The sequence below is a fragment of the Lissotriton vulgaris genome, chromosome 1_1, assembly GCF_964263255.1.
Source record: "Lissotriton vulgaris chromosome 1_1, aLisVul1.2, whole genome shotgun sequence".
Lineage (NCBI taxonomy): Eukaryota > Metazoa > Chordata > Amphibia > Caudata > Salamandridae > Lissotriton > Lissotriton vulgaris.
This window is the reverse complement of record NC_141685.1, coordinates 2047388810-2047408928: the sequence shown is the minus strand read 5'-3', so window position 1 is coordinate 2047408928 and position 20119 is coordinate 2047388810. Positions and strand designations below refer to the sequence as shown.

The window sequence follows — 20119 nt, the reverse complement described above, 5'->3', positions numbered from 1 at the left end:
GCCACCACCAAAAATATGCAGGCTATGCAGGAGAAATGGTCGTCTCTGGATACGCGTGTTCACACCTTGGAACAATCCACAGAATCCTTGCGGTCTTCTTATTCCCGTATTCCGTCCATAGAAGCGGAAATACTACTACTTAAACGACAGACAGAGGAGTTGGAAAACAGGAATCGTAGGAACAATCTACGCTTATACGGCCTTCCGGAACTTTCAGAAGGGTCTAATCCTACCACTTTCTTCCAGTCCTTCCTTGCCAAGATCCTAGACGCTCCGGCCCTGTCTTCCATTAACATTCAACGAGCTCATCGTCTAGGTCCTAAGGTCGCTACCAAGCCTAGGGGTGTTATCATACTTTTTCTCCAATATACTGACCTTCTACAGGTCCTCTCAGCCGCCAAGCTCAAGAAGCAGATCATTTGGGAGGGCTACCGTCTCTACATATCACAGGATGTCTCCAAGGCCACCGCGGAGCGCAGGAAGAAGTTTTTGGACATGAGACCGCAGCTCAGAGCCCTTAATGCTAGATATGGTCTTTTGCATCCTTGCCTCTTCAAGGTTACTTATAAATACAAAACAACCACCTACGAGGATCCTGAGGCCCTGCAAGCTTTTCTTCACCAACATGGTCCTGATGTCATGGATATGTCCAAGCCCGGTTGACTGGACTTGTTAGCTTTTATTTTGATCTCATTATAATATGGTTCTGGTTTCCTCATCGTTCGTTCTGATGATGTTTTTGATGTACCTACTGTTGTCATTATGTTTGCCTGTCCTCTTTTGTGCTCCTACTGTTCAACCCATCTCTCATCTTGTTTATTTAATTCCCATGCATCTATCCTAATGTTTCTCTTCCTTCGGCAGGTACTCCCCTTCTCCTCGTCATCCTGTTTTACCTTACTATTCCTCGTGCTGTCCTTTTGATGTCATAGCAATTGAGGTTTGGTGTTCGCTCTGGATGTTGTCGCTGTCGTCTCCTGCCACCACCATCCCCCATTTCTGTTTTGGGTTTTTTCGTTTTCGTAAGTATGTCTCTCAGTCGTTCGTTTTGGATGTGTACTGTCTTCTTGATTGTTACTGTTGCTGTCCTCTTTCCTTCTCCTCTTTTCTTGGACTTTTCTCACCTTTTCTTCTTTTTGTCTTCTTTTCTTCTTTGTTCTATTCTCCACTACTTCTTTTTCTTCCATTTTGGTCTTAGTATTGTTCTCATCCTTGACTCTTCTATCTTTTCCTTCTTTTCTTCTTCTCATACCCTTTCTTTCTCACTACTAGGTTTAAGTTTCTTCTTAGTTCTCTCAGCTTATTTAATTGCATTAAACAAGCATGTTGCTGTTAGCTGTTTCTTTATGCCGTTCCCTTCCGTGTTACAACATGGAATGTTAAAGGATTAAACAATCCTATTAAAAGGCAAAGGGTTTTATCACATTTGGCAAGGCTCAAGACGGATGTTGCTCTCCTCCAGGAGACTCATCTTTCAGAGTCAGAAGCTTTGAAACTTAAACGTTGTTGGGTGGGTCATGTTCTTTGCTCCCCCACAATTAACAAGAAGAATGGTGTTGTGATTTTGTTGCATAAAAAGTTAAATGTTTCCTCAATCTCTCACGAATGTGATGTTGATGGTCGATGGGTTATTGTTACACTTCTTATTGACAATATTCCCCTCACCCTTTTTAATGTACATGCCCCTACCGGAATTTACCGATCCTTTTGGCCCTCTATCTCTGCCAAGTTGTCCTCCCTCTCCGGTGATTACATCCTTCTTGGAGGGGATTGCAACCAAGTCATGGACCCCTTCCTTGACCGTAACTCAAAAGTCAAATTTATTCCTTCCAAAATGCACACCCAATTTGTTAACACTTCTCAAAACAATGCTCTGGTAGATATTTGGGGGTTGTGTAACCCAGACTTGAGGGAGTACAGTTTTTTCTCCCCCCCCTCATCAATCTCAAACCAGTATTGACCATATTTTCCTTAGCAAATCCCTGTCCCAACATGCCATTCGATCTGAAATTGGTTCCATTCTACTTTCTGACCATGCTCCGGTTTTTGTAGACCTCGACCTACTTCCGTTCTCCCCTCACTCTGGCAGATGGCGTTTCAACAACGCCTTACTTTTGGAACCTACTTTTTGTTCTGAATGTACTGCTTTTGCCACTGAATTTTTTCTCCTTAATCATACCCCTGATTCCTCTTTTGTTACGGTTTGGGATTCTTTTAAAGCAGCTTCTAGAGGTTTTATTATTAATTTTGTGGCTCGAAGGAAAAAACTCAGGGAGCTCAAATCTAATAAAATTTTAGTGGATATTAAACATTTAGAACAAACCTACTATTCTTCTAAATCTGACCTCTCCCTAAAAAAACTTATTGATGCAAAAATCTCATTTAATAAATTCACTACCGAAGCTGCCTCCAACCTTTTGTTAAAATGAAATTCTGATATTATGGTGGTAAAAATAAAATAGGGATACTCCTAGCCAATTACTTAAAAAATCAGAAAAGAACGTACGAAGATTGCTTCCATTAAGACTCCTTCTGGAGAATCTAGATTTAAAGATAAAGATATTCTCTCTGAATTTGTCCAATTTTATGACACCCTCTATACTCCCGAAAGAATCCCGGAATCTTCGGACCTTCTCTCTTACTTTCATTCTCTTCCCTCTTCTCCGACTTCTCATGTTGATTTTACTTCTTTAGAACAGGACATTTCGGTTTCTGAAATCTCCCTCGCCGTCTCTAAATTACGTCACTGTAAGGCTCCGGGTCCTGACGGATTCACTATCGAATTTTATAGCCACTTCGCCTCTTTTCTTCTTCCAAAACGTTTACACTTATTTCAATCTTTTCTCTCCTCCCATGGTTCCTTCCAACAAGCCCTAATATGCCTAATCCCCAAAGAGGACAAAGATCACTCTCTCTGCAAAAACTACAGACCGATATCCCTGGTTAATACCGACTATAAGATACTTGCCAAGATTCTAGCATTAAGTATGGATCCCCTTCTACCTGACCTAGTTGGACCTGAACAATCAGGGTTTGTAAAAGGTCGTCTTTCATCCAACAATTCATGTGTTTTCCTTAACATTCTTAGTAAAGCCTCTTCTCTGGTCCATCCCTTTGCAGCTATTTCCTTGGATGCAGAGAAAGCTTTTGATCGGATTGGATGGGATTTTATGTTTCAGGCTTTACGTTGGATTGGCATCCCTCCCAAATTCATCTCTATCATCTCTTTACTCTATTCTAACCCTCAGGCTTCCATTTTTGTTAACGGGATGGCATCGGATTATTTCTCTTTGCACAGAGGCGTTCGACAAGGTTGCCCTTTATCCCCCTTGCTTTTTGTTTTAGCCTTGGAGCCCTTTCTTACTAAGATTTGTTTGGATAACAGTATAAAGGGATTTCAATTTGGTTCTCATCAGGTCAAACTCTCAGTTTATGCTGACGATATCCTTTTTTATTGTTCTGACCCCCTTTCCTCCATTCCTTCCTTTCTTCAGCAAGTTTCATCTTTTTCTGGGGTTTCTGGTTATCGCCTCAATGCCGATAAGTGCGAAATCCTCCCCCTAAACTCTTCATGCCAGAAGCATCTTTTTTCTCAAACTGGTTTCTCCTGGCAGCCTTCCAAAATCAAATATCTGGGTGTTTGGTTTGCTCCTCTCATATCTGACACTCTAAAACTAAACTTTGATTACATCTACAAGAAAATGGATGCCGCTATTTCACGTTGGCATCCACTCTTTCTGTTCTGGTGGGGTAGACTTAATTCCATTAAAATGATGTTATCCCTCCTTCTTCTTTACACCATTTCTATGCTTCCTTTGCGCATTCCGATTTCTTTCTTCAAAAAGATTGATTCTTTAATATTGAAATTTTTGTGGAATGGTAAGCGCCCTCGGATAGCTCTTGCTTCATTACGTAAAGACAAATCTCTTTCTGGTGTGTGCTTTCCGGACTTTAAGGAGTACCATTGTGCTTTCTCTATGAACCAATCTGAGCGCTGGTTCTTTCAGGACCTTCCTTATTACCCCCCTGTTTGGCTAACTATGGAATCCTCCTTTATCTCCCCTTTTAGTTTTCGCGAATTCTTGTCTTTCTCATCTCCCCCCAGCCCATCTTCTTACTCCTGTTCTCTCTTTCTCTCGCAATCTCCTCTTCCCTATATGACCTCCTCTTATTCCTCTCTTGTTTCCACTCCTGAACAACCGATTTGGAATAATTCTCTTCTCAAAATTCGTAATCGCACCATCTTTTGGAAGTCCTGGCACTCTCGAGGATTATGTTGGGTCTCTCAATTAATTTCCCAAGGCTCTCCTCTCTCCTTTACAGATCTTCCCTCCTCTTTCTCGCTACCACATTCCACTCGATCACAATACAATGCTCTTTACCCGGTCCTGATACCTTATCTCCACTCTTTACCATCTTCAAATGATATTACTCCAGATCGCAAGCCCACTCACCTTCTTTTAGAATCCTCTCCTTCCGCCTCTGCTCTTTATGATTCTCTTCGTTTTTCTTCTGATAGGGTCAAATCTAGGATCGAAACTGCTTGGGAATCTGACCTTTCTCATGATTGGTCGGTACTTCTCTGGGACAAACTTTGGAATAAACTTCATAAAACCTCTAGAGCTGCTAATACTACTCAAACTTTATATTTTATTTATCACAGGACTTTATTTACTCCTCTTACCTTATCCAGTTATTCTTCGGATTCCCCTCCTACCTGTTGGTCATGCGCGTGTCCCTCTGCTGATCTCAAACACATGCTGTATGATTGCCCCCCTATCTCCAAATTTTGGAATCTTCTCAGGGGGAAAATCCAGACGATTTTTCAATTCCAAGTCCCCTTCTCCCCTTCACTAATTTTTCTAGGTTCCCTATCACCAGATCTTCCCCAGTCTCCTCGTCATTACCTTCTCCTTGACTTTTTGATTGCTGTGGCTTTTCATACCATTACCTCTAACTGGAAACAAGGTGCGAATGACTCCTATCATTCCTGGTGGAATGCAGTTTGCTTTCATCATAGGCTTGATACCAGTTATGTTTCCCCCATCTCCCAGGCAATTAAACGTGACCTGATTTGGCTCCCCTTGGTTGCATATCTTTCTTCTTCTGCCCCAACACACGCCTCTCCAGACCTTAATACTGTTGAGGTACGAAAACCTCCTTGATTTCCTTTTGCCTTTCCATTATAATATTACGATTTACAGTTCATTGTATTATATTGTATTTCCATTCCATATACATATGTTATGTTCATATATCCTTCATGCTTGTTATATATGCCTTTCATGAAAGTTTTTATTATATTCCTGATTTTAGGTTTGTATTTACTTTAGCTAATATTCCTCATTTTGTTATATGATATTGTTGTATCCATTTCCTGTTTTTTCTTTCCTTTCCCTCCTTCCCCCTTGCTTTATCTCTTCAATAAAATCAAACTTAAAAAAAAGAAACATGAAACATAAAACTATGTTTCAAAACATTGGTCACCTCACTGGTACTGTCGACCCTGGATTACTGCAATGCTCTGTTCTTGAACGCACAAGAAAGAGCTCTGAATAAAATGCAAATAATCCAAAATTCAGCAGCTAGGCTTCTGGGCAGAATCCCCAAATACCATTCTGCTTCTGCAACCATTAGAGAATTACACTGGCTACCTATCAGGAATAGGATAAAATTCAAAGCTCTCTGTATAGTGTTCAAGGCCTTGCACAACATGGGACCTGCTTTCTTCACCCAAAATTTGATTCCTTACTGCCCTTCTAGAACTTTACGTTCCTGCAGTCTAAATGATCTCGTGGTTCCTCGCAGTAAATCTGTTTTATGGGGAGACAGAAGATTTCTTGTTTCAGCCCCCAAACTTTGGAATACACTGCCTCCCTCGATCAAATCAAGCCATTCTCTCTGGTCTTTCCGTAAACAACTCAAGACCTGGCTTTTTAATCAGTAGACCCACTCTTCCCCTCACAGGTTAATTCTGCAGATATCCTAGCGCCGAGACGCCCATGGGCCATTGTTCGCGCTCTAAAAATGTTATTAATAAATAAATTAATAAATGTTTGAAGGAAAACATTTTTTTTTTAAAAAAAACACAACCCGTGACGGCACTAAAAATTACAATAAACTATTAAATTAAATTTAACAAGCGCAAAAGATTTACAAACTATATTAAAAAACATTAACAATAATTATACAAATAATTTAAAACATATACAATTAAAACACATACAAAAATAGATTAAAAATGACAAAATTATATTATTAAAAAAGATCTTTTTGTGAACGATATTAACAACATAGATATTTTTGTAAATGATATTAACAACATATGGCGATGCAGCTCGTGCAATGTAATTAGTTTTATTTATTTCCTTAACTCCGTTCGGCTGTATGCCAGAGTTTACTACTCCTGACCCTACCCATCCCTCGCCCACCTCCCAGCAGCATTTGAGAAACCGCCACTGGCTCCTTTGTTGCATCACAAAAAGTGATGCATTGGTGGCACAGAGGAATCGTGAATATGAGCCTTACTTTTTACCACAAACATCTAATCGAGCCTAGATAATAAGCCCAGTACAAATAACACACACTAGTATAAAACTGTGAGAACATTTCCATCTTTGTCTTCGAATACTGTCTGTTTTCAAAGCCTGCTGGCTGCTTCTTCATAGACCTAATTTCTTGCAATAATACTATTCATTTTAAGAAAAGTCTTTTACGGTGGCACTGATAGAACCTACATCCTTCCAACGCTACCGGGCATAATTTATTTCTCCGACTGAATAATTCTGATGTCCAGTCGTGAGTCTCGTGACATTGCCGTCTTGTACACTGAAGTTACTGAAAGATACCTTCACTGACCTCTTTCCTCTCTAATCAAAACCAAAGACTGCCTTTTAGTTGTAAATAAACTGATTTATAGAGCCCTGCCTGCATAAGACAGTCTGAAGCGCAGAATAAGATACACTATTCTTTTTCTAGCAGCAAACGTGCCTGTGCCCTCGAAATAATCTTACTGCACGTGCAGAATGGTAGGTGTTCTGCCTAGCTTGAACTGAGCGCTAGCACTTAGGCACGCATGAGTTTGGCACGTATAGTTTTGTGGCTGACGTACGCTACTCTGCACCCATGCAATATGAACATCGACTGCTACTGGTGGACCTGGTTCACAGAATCATACGATCCTCTTTGCAGGGTATTTGTTGTCTTTTTGTGTTCACAAAAGTATTCATATCATCAGGAAAGAGGGAGGAACATTGCTCAGTAAGATGTGCGTGGAATTATGTTAAAATGCAAAAGGGCTGTTATGCATGTATTTATTTTCTTCCCCATCACTTTAAACCTATCTTCATATAAAACATACACCGAAGAATTATGTCTCTCATTTTAACATGCATTAAAGGATGCAGTGTGAATGTTGACCTCTCCCGGTGAATTAATTACTTATTAATTCATTTGAAATAACACAGCACGTTCATGTAAACTACTCCAGGCGGTGTGAGGCACACAAAAGTGAAAGAGCTCACAGCGGGCCATTGAACTGATGGTGGGCAGAGCTATGAGAGTAGAAGGAGGCGAACGGGGTGGTAAGAAGGGTGGAATGTGGAACCGCGGGCCGTCAGGAACAACGTTTTATCCATTAAGATTCTTATTGTAATTTGAATTAATGTCGTTGATAATAAAGTGATCTTTAAGGACTTTGGTCAAGTTTATGGCTGGGAATACACGGTTGACACGGCAAATCATCTGAATTCGATATAATGTGGGGGAAACCTTTAAAAACATGGAAAATTAAAGCAGTAAGTAACAAGTTATAATGTTAAGCAAAACATGTACAGCAAAATTATTCGAAGGAATACAAGAACATCCATGCGCGATTTTGTTTCTTTCTATCTTCAGCGTACGTTTTCTGAGTCCAAGGTTTTCAACTCTGACCTGCAATATTGCCCGAGAACAGTTTGTCCTAAGAGGGACATCATTCTTAATAATTCCTAGAAAAGGTACAGTTAAACATAAGTTTCCAGAAACTAAAAAAACCTTGAGGTTTTAACACTCGCTCCAAATTGTGGTTAACAATGATCAAAGACCGTACTTAAATTTGAGGAATTTAAATATTGCACACAAGACTTCGTTCTAGAAGAAATGCAGCTATTATATTAAAAGTCAAATTCATCTAAACTAGCAAAGAAATGGCATCATAACTATTTCTAAAGTCAGTTATTGTAAGGAAGGATCCTTTTTTTGGATACTCAACCCCTAAGCTTTGGATTGCTGGTGCCTGGATTTTTTGAACACTGGGGCGCTGCCGTCCAGACCACTATATGTGCTCTGATCTCTAAACACATGTAGAAATGAGTAATCCCAGATTGGCATATTTAACTTTCCTGCAGGTTCCTATGTAGTACTCTGTGTATCTGGTGCCTGTAAGTAAAATGTCACTGAGGGGCTGCACATGTATTGTGCTACCACTAAAATGACAGTGCATAGCATGTCTTCAGGCATGCGCCTGCAGCCTGAGTGTGCAGTTTTAAAACTGTTAATTCAGCCTGGCAAAATTAATATTTCGGCAGGTCTAAGCCTTTATTTTTAATACTTATAAGTCATCCGTAAAGTAGGTAGCAAATATCCATAGGGAAGAGTGCATGGCATTTAAAAGTAGGACGTGTACTTATGTTTTACATTTCCTGGCAGGGAAAAATCTCCAAATTCGTTTTTCCCAGTGCAAGGTTGGCTCTCCTACAGTAGTGGTAGGTGATTTTTTAACGTCATTATTTTGCAAGAAAAAAAGAAAAACAAAAGCAGCACATTGCCAGTAAAAATAATACTTGACACTCTCAAAAAACACACAAACTAAACAGGGGGGGGAGGGGTGTAGAAATAAGAAGGAAAATAAAAAAGGGGGGGCAAATACTCATTAAAAGCAAGGGACGGTAAAGAAATACATCACATCAGAGAGACACAATTCAGATGGGGAACAGTCTACGCAGTATCCAGAGCACCAGCTGTGGAAGGAAAGGTTCAGTCTCATCTTCCTGTTCCCCAGCTTAGTCCATGTTTAAGAGATAGTCTCTAAGTGGCTGCCATATGTCCTTCGGTCTGGAAGTGATGGGCTGTAGAGAAGCGCAGAATTAACTAGCGACTTCATATTATGACATATTATTCAGCTATGTGGGAATAGTGTGGAGGGTATTACTGCCCCAATGTAACGCCACCTGTCTTTTGAGCAGAAGTAGCACAATGGCAGTGAAGTGTTGTACTGCAAAGGGTATGGGTTTAACATGACCCAGTTAGGCCAAAAGTGGGTCTGGGTCGATTGTTCATTCTATCATGACAAGACATGAGAGACATCATAGAGTAAACCTCCCCCTAATCGGATTGGATCCCTGTGCAAATAATGAGCAAAATCCCTTGCTCTGCTTTACATTTGGGGAAGTGGTTATTAGAGGTGAGTTTAGTTTGTGTACAGCAATAACCACAGGTTCTGTCAGGAATGGAATATCCTAAGTCACGCTCCTAGACAGCTCTCAATTTCACTGCACCAGCTGGCCGCAGTTGCAAAGAGATGGGATAGAGTCTAGATATCATTCAGCAGTATACTAAAGTAGAACAAGGGTGAAATCTCTTACAAAAGGTATCCCCTAGTGTGCCTTGTAAGGGGTGGAATATAAAGTTATCCATATGAGTTGAGTCTCCCCATCCGGCATAGTTAGGCTGAGCTTTAGGGTGCCAGTGGCAAACAGGCCGCCTACCACACATAGCTGATGTGAAGCAAGCGTTCTTGAGGGAGTGGAAGCCATGTATTATTTACCTGGGGCATATGTAGAGAGTGCAAAGTGTCTGTACCAAATAGGGTTTAGTTTAAAAATGGCGTAATACATGCTAGGAGTTCATCCCATTTTTTCCAAATTTTCATTCAGAATTGCTCATATATTAGGAATTACCTTCATAATGCCAAGGCCAGCATCCTATTATGATTACCCTCCATGGAATTCATTACATAACATACTCCAGTAGCAGAAATTTGTCACTGGTAATGCCCAAATGGGAAACAGCCATCACATTGCATGCGTTACAACGCATGCGATTACAAAGCGGTTGTTACAACGACAGCATTGTTACATCGCAGTACCATTACAACGCAAAGTCATTACAACGGCTTGCTCTAGGGGGAGATCTAAACTAAGGAATAGTATAATTCACTATTCCAACACCTTCCTTACTGCTGCACACACTGGAGTTGAAATAGTAAATTATTCTGTTCCTAAGTCCAGCGCGCCCCCTAGAGCAAGTCATTGTAACAACTTGAGTTGTAATGGTACTGCGAGGTATCAACCAGGTCGTTGTAATGACCGCGTTGTAATCACGTGGGTTGTAAATGAATGCGATGTAAAAGGCTATAATTGGCCCAAATACCATGGAGATAGCATTTGAATCATGGTTTGCTTCCCTCAACCCTCCCACTCATCCCCAATATGCCAAAGGCTGCCATTTCTAGGCAAAGTATTCTCTCCACGATGCCATCACAAGTATTTTGCAATAGGTGTCTCTTTATGTTAAGTATTTCTTCAAGTATTCCAGGGTTTGCATTTCACCTGGGGCGCCCTCCACATGCCAAGAGTTTCCTCCATAGTCCCAGTGAAAGCTTTTTGCCATGGGTGCCCCATGCCAAGTATTTTGACGAGTATGCAAGTACCAGCATTTTTCCACAGGGGCCATGCCGAAAATAACTTCTTTTATTTTATGGCCTGGTGCCCTTTCTTATGATGTGAATTATCTCCAATATGCCTTGGGTGCCGCCATAAGCACATGATTATATTGAGACTCACAATCATAAATAGGCAAAAAACAGACTCAGACTCACTCAATTTCCCTCACTCACAGTTACTTATATAGATGCTCACTTTTTCACACTATGGGTCCTGGTGCAACTGCACCTGCTGCACCACTGATAGCAACACATTTAATGTCCTTCTATGCTCTCTCACAATCTCCAGTCACTCACTCATTATAATGCACTCACACTCCACTCACCCACTCCCTCGCACTAACTTACTGTTATTCATACACTCTTTTAAATTCAGATTTCCATTCACTTTCTCTCATTGATACACTCAAATACATTCACGCACACTCTTCTTGGCCACACTCACATATACAAACACATGTACAGAGCAACAACATTTTTTTTACTTACCTTGTTTCCTTAGATGGCAACTTAGAGGCTCTTTGGCAGCTGAAGATCAGAAATCTGGTGCTGGGCATTAGAACCAGCAAGCCATGATTCCCATAAAGGAGCAGATGGATGGAGCAGCAAGGGCAAGTTTGAAACAAGGGAAGGCCCAAATTAGTCCCTCTTTCATGTTCTTGATATGAGTGGAAGCACTGCCCAATAAATTGCTGAGATCGAGCTTGAGATATTTACCCTGCTGCACTGTGCGGCTCCTCATTAGTCTCAGGGATGTACCCTAACAGCCACAATTTTGCAGATATACTGGGCTGACTGAGGCATGCGCAGTATGTCTGCTAAATAAAATGGATTGTGCCAGTGTGACTACGCCCTCAGACATGCGCAATCCAGGCATCCTGTTACAGAGGGTTTAATTTTGAAATAACACTGTAGCAGGAATGTGCTTTAGCCCCCCTCCTCCTTCTCCTCCTATCATCTGGAGCCCGGAGAGGAGGCTAAGAGGGTTGACCTGCTGCACTGACAGTGTTCATGAAAATATGAAACTCGTGTTTCATAAATACTATTCAGTTAACGTTTTAGCAGTAGAGATGAGGATCAGAGAGTGTTGCCTAACAGGACACAGGGTTATGCCCCTTAGCCCCTAATAAGGAGACATTGCGGCTCTCCCATAAAATTGCACAGTTTACATTATAACACAGCATAATTTATAACTTTAATTTATGAACAACTAGAACCACGATTCAAGGACTCAAATTAATATGAAAATAAAATCTAGTCTGATGATAAAGTTGGATTTAATTTTACTAATTTGAAAATGCTCCTTTAAAAGGTTGGCATTTCTTGCCTAAAGGCTCTAGTAGCCCTTTCAGAGATAATCATCGGCTGTCACTTGGCAGCCTGCAGCGAGGTGTGAATTGCTCTCAAGATAGGGAACAAAAGTGCCATGGCTGGGAGATGTGACCTCCTCATGACAGGTTGGCCTGGGGGAGGTCGCCACTGACTGTACAAGCTTCAAAGGCACAGATCCTGTCACAGGCAGATGTAATTCATACTTAGGGTTGCCCCTGCCATTGTCCAAAGCGCTAGAGTGGCACCAATCAGAGGAGTTCTTCAATTCCATAGACACAACTCAAGGATGTGTCCCGAATGATCCCTGACCAAGGGAAGAAAATTATGCCAGGCCAGCATTCAGCACAGCAGGCCACTGTGGGAGTGTTTATGGTCAAACCCCATGACTCCCTAACCGATTAGTCATCCCCAACAACAAGCTAGTGCCAGGCAGAAAAAGTGGCATCCATGACTACCTTTTTCAGAACATTTATTGACTTAAGGAGGACTTAACCGAATGAATCCTGACTTCAGAAAGAGGGCTGCACCTTCTATAACCTGTAGAGAAAAACCAAAGGGCTAGGCCTACCCCTACTTGAACACAGAACAGAAGAGTGGGCTACAAGGGCTAGATGGCTAGCCTCTTGTTAAGCTGCCAGGTCACAAAACGTTGCAAGAAGCATACCTTCTTGAAGAGCCCACCTGACCACGTCCAATTGGAATTGTCCTGGACCTTGCTGGTGACTGCCCCAAGAGTGAGTCCTGATGCCAAGTGGTGTCCCTAAGGTCTTGGGGTCCTTAGATAAGTTTCAGACGGTATTCCTTCTGCCTAACCCCAAAAGCTGGGAATTGGAAACCTTTCCAAGGATTTTTGCCAAAGGAACCAGAGGCTACCACTGGACAGCACCAAGCTCCTGACCTCACATTGCCGTTCGATTTCAACTTGGTAGCATGCCCAACTGGAAAAAATTAGACATTCAAAAACATTTATAAGTCAGAAGGTAGAGATCTTCTACCACATAATCTAAGCCAAAGCCTGCTGCCTTGTCCCATGAGTATTGCAGCTTTTAGTATTATTAACATCTTTAAAAAATCATATCTCCAGACCCCTACATCTGAATTTATCATTTTGGTGTCTATTTGCTATATTTTATTTTGCTCTATTTTTATGAACTGGAGTGGGATTTCTACTGTGTTGTTTTATCTACTTTTAATTCTTTTGGTACGATAAATGCTTAGCAGATTTCTCCTATTGTAAGCATCTCTGCTCTGTGCTATAGCTCCCAAGGGTTGAGCTCAGATTTAAATTATTGTGAACTAACTGGACCTAGTCATGAATAGCGCCATTAATACTACCAATAATCCACTTATTAACTGTTACTGTTTAGGAAAGTGATTAACATCAAAAATGTAATTTTGTAAATTAAAAACAAATGATGAAATATGATAATTCTTATTAAATGGATAAACATGACACTCAAGGGCCATGAACGCTTGATAAAGCTCATAAAGCATAAAAGAGAACCACAGCTATCCTCTCCAGATTCTGCTGTCAACCTTCTCAAGCATTGCAGAGCAAAGATGAACAACAACAAACATTTACACAATGCCCAGGATCAAAAACACACTGCAAACAACAATAATCTCATAATAATAAAGATGTATGTTAGACCTGACAGCATTAGGGTGGGCTTGCTCTCCAACTTTCTGGCCATCCTCCTCCACTTTTCTGACGTTGCTGGTATTAGGACTTTGTGCGCTTTACCACTGCTAACCAGTGCTACAGTGTTTGTGCTCTCTCCTCTAAACATGGTAACATGGGCTCATATCCAATTGGCATAACTAATTTACCTATACATCCCTAATAAGGTGCACTACATGTACCCATGGCCTGTAAATTAAATGCTATTAGTGGGCCTGCAACACTGATTCTGCCACCCATGTCAGGAGTCTTCTAACCATGCCTCTCATTTGCGATTGCAGAGCTTGGGTGCGCCGTTTACACTGCCATGTCAACCTGGAAAAATAAACCTTTTGGCATGCCCAACCCTTCTCTTTTTTATACATAAATCCCCCCTAAGGTCATTTGGATAACGCAGAGGGCATGACGCAATGTATTTAAATACGGTAGTGAAAAACTCTTAAATTAATTTTTCACTACTATAAGACCTATATATGCCGTAGAATAAGACTGGGATTACATAATAATATTTTATAAGTGTAATTTTCGAATGGAAGGATATAAGTGATTCAAGTTTGGTTTCTCTGGAATCCAAATTTGAAGTCCTAACTTATGATGCATTTGTATTTGTGCAAATCTTTAAACAGTAACACTATACAAAAAGAAACCCACATCATGTTTGGAAAATAGGGCTGAATTTAGTAAATAAAACAAGACCTAAATGACAAAAATGCAATCAGTAGAACCAGAGATATGAATTTGTAAACAATGTAGTAAAAATGGCATTAAAAAGTACATGGCACGAACTCGGGATATTTGATCTTTCTGGACTGAGTCCAAGTCGCTCTTTCAGGCCAATCGTGATGGAGCGTATGTGGGATACAGTCACCAGATCAGTACCACTAGATTTTACCTGTTCAAGTTTGTGCCAACAGTTCCATTCACATTAAAGTGGGCCTGAGGAACAGGGAGAGCGGTGCAGAAGACTGTCAGCAAAACGCGGAGATCCGGTCGACATAGTGGCCGGGCATTGCTGGTGCTTCGTGTTAGCAATCTCCTTGAATGTTCGATGCTGGAGTGCGAAGAGTGGAACTAATTTGTGTTGCGAGGAGTGAGGTATTTGTGTGAACTGGCCAGTTTGCGGTTGTGAAGAGCCCTGGAGCTTTATTTCAGCACCCTTGAGCCACATCAAGGAAGCAGGACCTGAGAGGCACCACTTGGAGGTCTGGAACTCGCTGCAGTTGGGTCCAAGGGCTGGAACAGGATGTTGGGGAGCCTTTTAAGACCCTGAGGTTCAGATCAGGAAGCCAGCAGACTAGCCCTTGGAGTCACTCTTGAGTACTGGGTTTAAGATGAAATTGCAGGTCCAGTTCTCTTTCCACAGGCAAAAAGGCAGCAGGTCAGCAAAACAGGGCAGCAGTTCCTTCAGATCAGCAGTCCAGCATTGTGGCAGTCCTTCCAGAAGAGTGGCAGTCCTTCCAGCAGCACAGAAGTCCTTCTTCCTAGCAGAGTATCCACAGGTAAAGAAGTATACTGAACAATTGGTGGCTGAGGTCCAGTATTTCTACCCAGTGTGCCTTTGAAGTGGGGAGAAGCTTCTATAGGCATTCCTTTGAAGTGCTTTGCCTTCCTGGCCCTGGCTCCAGACTCACTGCAATATGTACGCAACCCTTTGTATCGAGACAGGACACATCCTATTGAAGTTTAAGGGGGCTAGTCCCAGTTCATCCCTCCCATCCTGGCAGTGATGGCCCATCCGGTTACACCAAAGCTCTCCATTTTGTGTGCTGTCTAGGAGGAATACATAAAGCCTAACTGTCAACTACACCCAATCATGTGACCTAGAGACACGCTGCAGGCACCACAACTCTAGTGGCATTTTCAAAATTGTAATTTGAAATCCAGCTTTGCAATAAGGTAGGATTTTTTATTTCAATTCCAGAGACACCAAACATGAACTGGCTACCTGTTCCCATTTGGAAATTTTACTTATAAAATATAACAAGGTAACTACAGTGCTGTCATATTGAAAAGGTAGGCCTTGCAGTACTGAAAAAAAACATTTAAAAGATTTTCACTACAAGGAGATGTAAAACATAAAAACATACATACATGTCCTACTTTTTAAATACATTTACACCCTGTTCTCTGGGCTGTCCAGGGCCTACCCTAGGAGTGACTAATAATAAGGAAGGTTTCGGACTGGCAAAAGCTTTACTTTACAGGTCAAAACAACAGTTCTCCACACAGGCTTCAATGGCATGCCTGAGACATGTTTAAAGGCCCACTTAAATGGGTGGAACAATCAGTGCTGCAGACCCAGAAGTAGCATTTAATTTACAGGCCCTTGGCACATGCAGTGGCACTTTACCAGGGACTTAGAATCAAATTAAATATGACAATTTGATATAGGCCAATGTTACCATATTTAGAGGGGAGAGCACAATCACTTTAACATACTGGCTCGCAGTGGTAAAGTGCACAGTCGAGTCCTAAGGCCAACAAAAACAAATACAAAACAAGCATTTGCAATGCAATAGGTCTCGCATATCTGAGAGTTAAAGCTATTGGCATTGTAAATGGCAATGCCTTTTATCTGTTTTGAAAATGAACACATAAATAAAAGCCATTGTCATTTTAAATGCCAATAACTCAAACTCTCATTCATGCGAGACTGATTGCATTGCAAACAAGAAACCACCATTGTCCCGGGCTGCTTGGAAAGTGAAAATGCGCATTGTGCACTGAATGTTGCAGGACAGCATGTCATGTCTGCGGTAGGACAAAACTCATTAAAGATGATTCTGGGCAAATCACTTAATCTCCCCATGCTGAACAAAAAAAGAATGTGTCCTCATGTAAAGCAATTGGGGCTCTGTAAAGCACTCTGATACTAGATACCTTTCGGTCAAGTTTGCGTTATATAAAACTTTGTAAAAAATAAAAAATAAGGTATGTTTCAATGCAATGCCATATACTTGCTTTTGAACGAATGGTCTTTTTGTGAGAACGTACTACATATATTCAATTGAGGTAATAATATCAATGTTTTCAACGCATCCAAGTGTAGACTGAGTTTTTGAGTCTTTCAATGCAATATGCTTTATTGTTGGGTGGCACCTCCACAGTGAAAAAGAAAACAAATTTGATCAGCAGCGATGGTGTGCGACTGTGGAGTGGGCACCATAAGTTTGATTCTCTGCAGGACTGTATCGGACTTTCATAGTTCCGAAGTAGATAAGTGTGTATAGTTAAGCATAGTCAGCTATGTTTATCTGCGGACAATACAAACGTTTGGTGCTATTATTCTATTTATTGCTACATGCCTGAGATCCGCACCCACTGAGGGCTCCGAGCCGTAGGCCCCCTGGCGCCAGCTGTGAGGGATAGACAAAATGAAGCACCCCAGCGGCTGCTTGGAATCTTCTGGACACACCGAGCCCTTGCAGTTGCTCCACATGCAAAGCCACTCTGTATTAATAACTTCCTGCAAGAGGAAGCAAAAGGCCGAGAGGGTACCGAGTCCTAGCAGCCCGGGCGTGTTGGGGCCCGGCTGCGCGATGCTGAAGTGCTTTTAGCGTTCATCAGGGCCAGTGTACAGCCATCCGGCCCGCCCCCCTCTTCGGAAGACCCTAATTCAATTTCCGCTCTGGACTGGCGTGGCACATCACCAACCACCTCACTGGGTCGGCTTTGTCGCAGTATACCAGAGAAGACCTAGATGAATGGCGCATGCTCACATGCAGATGTGCACAGTCCAATGGTAATCCTCAGCACACCGAGCCTAGCGTAAACATCTCAAGAGAGCAACTTGTTCCCAGTTTGCCAGAAATTACATCACAAGCGAATGCCTACCGTTCATACTGGGTTGTCAGAAAAGCACACAGAAATAAACATACATTTTCAAACATAAAAACCCAACCTCACACAAAAACCAGCACTAGACGGACTCACTACAAATCTTGGAATCCCTCGAGGGGTGTATTTGGATAGAACACCCACATACCTTTCAGATCTGACTGCATGGTCGCCCGCGCTGCTGCTGCAGTTCCTGCGATTGTCTCGGCAAGATCTCGCCTACTGCTCTCTACCTCCCCCATGCGTGGAAATGTGACACAGATGTGTTAAGATTCTTTTTGCTTCTTTACAAGGTAAAGCTAAATAAAGAAGTGTGCCAACGCGGGACCAGCACCTGGCTCCTTCCCCCTCCTCCCAGCAAAACCAGCTCCGACAGCGAAACCGAAACCTTCCATGGGGTGGGACTTCCGTCTTTGGAAGCCCGCGCACGCGCCCACGGCACGGAGAGAAGCAGTGCTGGTGACGCGGGGCTCCCATGCCCGAGGGAGAGCCCCGCGGAGTCTGCAAGACTTTAGAATGACGGTAACTGGGGCGGGGGGGGGCTTGTATGTATGCGGCGGCTGGGGGGGAGGGGGCATTGTATGTATGCGGTGGCTGGTGGGGAGGGGGCCTTGTATGTATGCGGCGGTGACCGGGGGGGGGGGTCTTCTATGTATGCGGCGGCGGCGGCTGGGGGGGGGGGCGCTTCTATGTATGCGGCGGCGGAGGGAGGGGGCCTTCTATGTATGCAGCGGCGGCGGCGGGGGGGGGCGCTTCTATGTATGCGGCGGCGGCGGCTGGGGGGGCTCAGTATGTGTGTGTGTGTAGGTGTGCTCCTGTGTGTGTGCGGCGGGGGGTGCCGGTGAGTGGGGTGAAGTAGGGGGGTGCGCGCGTGTGTGTGTATGTGTGTGCCTTCCTGCCTGAGGGTGCATGTGTGTGTTCAGGGAATCTGCCAGAAAAAGCTTGTGACAGTCTGCTGTCCACATTCCCCCAAAAGTAACAACATAAGTTGTCTCGCACTCGCTTTGCTTTTGCTTTCGTCTAGGCGAGACCTAAAAAATAGGAGGAGGAAGGCAAAAAGTTTGGGGATGACCCTGTAGAAAGGACTAAGTCCACCATGTAGCAAGAGTTCAATGGACCCCAATTCAAGCCAGGAAAAAAGACCTCCTGCCCCTACCTCTGTCCCAGTTCGCTTTTACCTGCTGCACCGAAGATAGCTATTCCGCTGTTCCTTCACAAAGAAATTTAAAACAGAAGAGACCCTCCTAAGAAAATTCTTAGGAGGGTCCTCCCCTACATCATGCCGGCCTAGCAGTTGTTTACCAACATCCAAAAATGTTCCCTGAACAAGTTACAGACCCTTCAATGAGTGCCAGCACAATTGCTTCTGTGCATTCCCAAATATAGGCCCATAACCCAAGCCATGGTCCATTTACCCTGGCTCACATTGGAGAGTGAATTAACTTTAAAGCACACTGTATAGCTTTTAAATCCTTACATGATTTTGGTCCTGTACTGCTGGCACAATGCTTTTAACGGTATACCCTCATCCTTTTGTGGAAACCTGATGGTCCTCAAATTCAAAAGAGATTAATGGGGTGGGAGATGCTTTGCAAAGTACTGCCAGGTTATGGAACTCTTTTCCCCTACAGTTTAAGAATAAATCAAATCTGCTCGAATTCAGAAAAAGTCTAAAAGTCTATCTAACTAGTAAGGCATATTTCCTGGCCCCCTGGTGTATCACGCTCAGTTCTCCTTAGTATGGTTAGCGCCTAGATGCCCCTGGGAAATTGTGCTCCTTGGAAATTGTATTTTCATTAAATTTCAGATAATATGCAAGTGCTTGGGTATTTTTTATCTGAATCGAAAGTTGAAGCAAAACATGCAAATATACTTTCATATATTGTAATTTCATAGCATGCTTGGCAAACGTTTTTTATCTAGGGCCACCCCGCGTGGTTTAATGAATTAAACTATGATGCCTTCTCGGCAAAATAAGATAGAGCTTAAATAACAAAAACATTTTCGAAAGTGCAGCTACTTATTTCCAATGATAATTTCTGTTCAGCAAACTCATCCCTTCCAATTATCCATTACATACTCACGTATGGGTTGCAGTAGGCGTGTACACTTAACATACATTCATACATTCACAAGCAACCCGTTATTTACACTGTAATACAACAGCCTCAACTGTTTTAAACACTTCGCGGTAATAAATCCTTTTATAGAATTTACTCTATGACATGCTCGTATGGATCTGATCAGGTTTGTCTTCTTTCACAGACTCTGAACCGCATCACAGTCTAAGCAGTACGTACCGTTCTGACCTCCAGCCATCTGTTGGCAGCAGACAAAAACAAGTAGGCAATGTTGTTAGTGTCTGTCAGCTCCAGCATTCGTTGTTTAAATCTGGCTTCGTGTCTAGAAAAAAATCATGACCTATTAATCCACAGCCAATGTTAAAAGCAATACTTAAAGCACAGGTTGCACAGACACAAAGATAATTTGCAACTCTACAGATATGTAGCAAAAGTTCTTTTCGCTCACTTTTTGCACATTGTTAATTGTCAAACAAGGGTTGTTCC

At 42.3% G+C, this 20119-nt stretch overlaps 1 protein-coding gene across 4 annotated transcripts in view; it reads right to left on the bottom strand.

Moving 5' to 3' along the window:
- The window catches only part of ABCC9 (ATP binding cassette subfamily C member 9), a 915119-nt gene that overhangs the window by 279348 nt on the left and 615652 nt on the right, over nucleotides 1-20119 (bottom strand). For all 4 annotated transcript variants that reach the window (XM_086920457.1, XM_086920444.1, XM_086920437.1 and 1 more), the window contains one exon: nucleotides 19853-19955. In XM_086920457.1, the coding sequence (XP_086776583.1) occupies nucleotides 19853-19955 (103 nt within the window). The remainder of the gene's footprint in view (nucleotides 1-19852; nucleotides 19956-20119) is intronic.